Here is a 4030-nt window from a genome sequence, read left to right as displayed (position 1 = left end):
CAGACTCTATTTCTCTCTCTCTCTGTGCCTCTCTCTCACTTGCATTTTCTCTATATTAGACTCACCTCTCTTACCCCACATTTTCCCTCTTACCCTCTCTGTCTCTCTCTTTGTGTATCCATCTCTCTTACTCTGTCTCTCTATTACCCACTCTGCATCTCTCTCTCTCACCCATACTCTCTCTATTACCCTCTCTGTATCTCTCTCACTTACCCACACTCTCTCTATTACCCTCTCTGTATCTCTCTCACTTACCCACACTCTCTCTATTACCCTCTCTGTATCTCTCTTTCTTACCAGTACTTTCTCCATTACCATCTCTGTATTTCTGACTGTCTCTCTATTTACCGACACTCTCTTTCCATTAGCCTCTCTCCCTCTCTTACGCACAATCTTTCTGTATTGTGAATATCTGGTGAATATCTTTCTAATCCACACACTGTCATTTACCCTCTTTGCCTCGCTTACCCACACTCTCTCTCTCTCCCTTACCCACACACTCTCTCTCCTTCTCCCTTACCCACACTCTCTCTCTCTCCCTTACCAACTCTGTCTCTGTTACCTTCTCTTTTACGCACACTCTCTCTCCGTTACCCACTCTGCTTCTCCCTTACGTACATACTGTCTCTCTCCGTAACCCAACACTCTCTCTCTCTCCTTTACCCACATTCTGCTGCTTTCTCTTTTACGCACACTCTCTCTCCAGTTACCCAACACACTCTCTCCCTTACCCATCCTCTATCTCTCTCTCTCTCTTACCTTCTGTCTTACGCACACACATACACACACTTTCTCTCTCTCTCTCCCATACCCTCTGCGCCTCAAACTTTTCTGCCGAACTTTTAGTCTGCTGCTTGAGAGCTGCACTCAGTCCGACCTCCGCCAATAGCAGGACAGTTTGCACTTGCCGCTGACTTCACTTCCCAAATTTAGAACACAGTATTTTTTCTCATCCGGTGGTTGCTGTGAAGCGTAAAAAAAAGCCTACCGACCCTGGCGGGCGAGAGGAGCGGCCCGTGAGCGCGTACCACCGGGGTCAGAGAGTGCCGGAGTGAGCCCCGGGACAGAGGGACAGGGAGACAGGCGGTACCTGCTCCCCGGGAGTGGGGCGGCGGACAGCTATGGACTGCACCATCAAGGTAACAGCGGAGACATTTCACGCTCCTGCAGCCCGGAGCTGATAGGGGGAAGGGGAAGCCACCCACAGCAGCTTTCATCTCAAAGTCAGCAGAGCGCGCCTTCTCTCTCTCTCTCTCCCCACTCTTTCCTTCCAGTGAAATTCTCTTCCTTCCCGTTAGCGGTTCGAAGTTTGCAATGTAATAACCAGAGAGAGAGAGAGAGAGACAGAGATAAACCCCAGTGTCCGGCGGACGCGCACTCTCAACTCTCAAATGCACAATATTGCAAACAGAGCAAAACCACTGATGTGCTGCTCCCCTGGTCCGGAGCTTCTCTCTCTCTCTGGGGATACGCCGTCCATCTGAGGATAGACTTCAGTCAGGAACAAATCGAAGACCACCAGCGATCCATGCAGAATTTGCGAATTGCGATCTGATTTTTAAGCGGTTTGGGGTGTGACCTATTGGAGTTGGAAGGAGAGATTTTGTTTTGCATAAAGCTATAAGGCTCTGGGGCGGTTCCTCTCTCTCTCTCTCACACACACACACACACACTCCCTCCCTACATCCCACCTGCGCCTCCCCACGCCCTCAAACACACACCTCATAGAGTCACACAACATGGAAACAGACTCTTCAATCCATTGCCAACCATGATCCTAAATTAATCCAGTCCCATTTGCCAGCATTTGGCCCATATCCCTCCAAACCCCTCCTATTCATGTCCCTATCCAGATGCTTTGGACTGGACACGGAGCTGTGCTGTGGGCAAGGAGGGAAACTGGGGGAATATAAAAATGACCAGTTATAATAAATATTGTCAATGTCCATCTCATCAGGAGATGGACAGGCGGAGGAAGGAGAAAAGGAAGTTTCTGTCTTAGACGCCAATGGAGGTCTGTATTTCTCTCTCTCTCTCTCTCCGCTCAGTTCAAGGATGGTGTGCGTTTATTTAAAGCGAAATTGACATTAAGCTCAAAAGCAAATTTCATCAGGTGCCTTATCTCAAGCGAGGAGGCTTCCGGCCACAAAACTCATGTTTCCTGTCCTAGTTTCCTGAGGCTGTTGTAGCAAAGGGAGGGGAGGGAGAGAGACAGCAAACATTCTGTTGCATGGCAGTTAGGAGTTTGGTGTGACTGCGCTGAGGGGCGGCTGGGGCAAAGGATAAGTAACTCCCAAACCTAGCCCAGTTCACTGTCCCCAGGCCAGACGCACAAAATAAAACCATCCTCAACCGAAGCGAACTGGCCCAAGCGTGGAGCTGGAGCGAACCGTGCGCTGGAGAACTTTTAGTTATTTTGCAGATCTGTGTGTGTGTGTGAAACCGCAGGGAGCTCAGAGCTCGCTGCAAAATAAGTGCGATGACCCGACCTCTCTCTGCAATTCAGCAAGCAATCGCTGGCAAAAAAAAAACTTCTGCTTTTTCTGTTCACACAGTAACTGAGGGTTGCAGCTGCCGCCCCAACTCAGTTCAGAGTGGGCGGTAGAAATCCAAAATTCTGCGGGAGGGAGACGAAGAGAGGGGAGAGGGAGAGGTTGGGGGGCGTGGTAGGGGTTTGGGGGAGATAGCACAGGACGCTGACATCCAGAGCAAAGCAGTAAACTGGGTTCCAGAGGAACTGACTGAGATTAACAGCGTAGCACCGGGGAACCCAACCCCCATCCTGAAATTTACACATTCACACACACATACACAGATACTCACTCATACACAGACACACATACACATACTCACTCATACACAGATACACACATACATAGATACACACACACATACACAGATACACACACACAGATACATACACAGATACACACACACATACTCACTCATACACAGATACCCACTCATACACAGATACACATACACACACAAAAATACATACATACACACATATACAGGTACACACATACATATGCACTCACACACATACTCAGTTACACATTCACACACACAGATACACACGCACATACACACATACTCACACACACACAGTTACACCACTCATACACACAAACAGACACACACATACACATTCACACACACACAGAAACACATACTCACACACATACACACATAATCACACACACACATACACATATCCGCACATACTCACACACACACACAGATACACCACTCACACACAGATGTACACACACATACACACAGATACACATTCACACACGCACACAGATACACATACTCACACACACAGATACACCACTCACACACACTCACAGAAACACACAATTTCACACACACACACTCACGCACACATAGATACACATACACACACACATTGAGTTTGCACGTTCTCCCCGTGTCTGCATGGGTTTCCTCCAGGTGCTCCGGTTTCCTCCCACATTCCAACGATGTGCAGGCGAGGCGGATTGGCCGCGCTAAATTATCCTGTAGTGTTCAGGGATGTGTAAATTGGTTGGATTAGACATGGGCAATGCAGGGTTACAGGGAAAGGGTAGGGGCTCTAGATGGGATGCTGTTCGGAGGGGGCGGTGTGGACTTGGGCTGAATGGCCTGTTTGTACTCTGTAGGGATGGTATGAAACACACACACACACACAGGCCCAGAGAGAACAGGCAGCGTGATAAATCTGTACTGCACTACAGCGCTGCCCACAGCGCAAGAGACACTTCGGCCCGTAGCTTGCCTGGGGTCTGAGCAATTTCTCCAGGCTCCAGGAATGGGGGAGGTGGGGGGAGGTGGTGGGCGCAGCTGGTGACAAAATCATTCCCCGCAGGACATCAGATACGAGGCGTGACCAACACATCTCCAAAAACGCAACAGAATGGGAAACACTGCCCGCTCCATCCTCAAATAAAAGGGAGAGCATCCCCATCAAACACTCCCAGGACAGGGACAGGGACAGCACGGGGTTAGATACAGAGTAAAGCTC

At 49.3% G+C, this 4030-nt stretch overlaps 1 protein-coding gene across 1 annotated transcript in view; it reads left to right on the top strand.

Annotated features, from left to right (window-relative positions):
- The first annotated feature begins 376 nt into the window (after nucleotides 1-376).
- The window catches only part of LOC125487942 (retroviral integration site protein Fli-1 homolog), a 41734-nt gene continuing 38080 nt past the window's right edge, over nucleotides 377-4030 (top strand). Inside the window, exon 1 of the mRNA XM_048620607.1 lies at nucleotides 377-1139. Coding sequence (XP_048476564.1) covers nucleotides 1122-1139 — 18 coding nt within the window. The 5' untranslated portion in view covers nucleotides 377-1121. The remainder of the gene's footprint in view (nucleotides 1140-4030) is intronic.

This window comes from Rhincodon typus, chromosome 47 (assembly GCF_021869965.1).
Source record: "Rhincodon typus isolate 14 chromosome 47, sRhiTyp1.1, whole genome shotgun sequence".
In the NCBI taxonomy this organism is placed as follows: domain Eukaryota; kingdom Metazoa; phylum Chordata; class Chondrichthyes; order Orectolobiformes; family Rhincodontidae; genus Rhincodon; species Rhincodon typus.
Note: the sequence above shows the minus strand (reverse complement) of the source record. Positions and strands in the feature narration are given on the sequence as shown.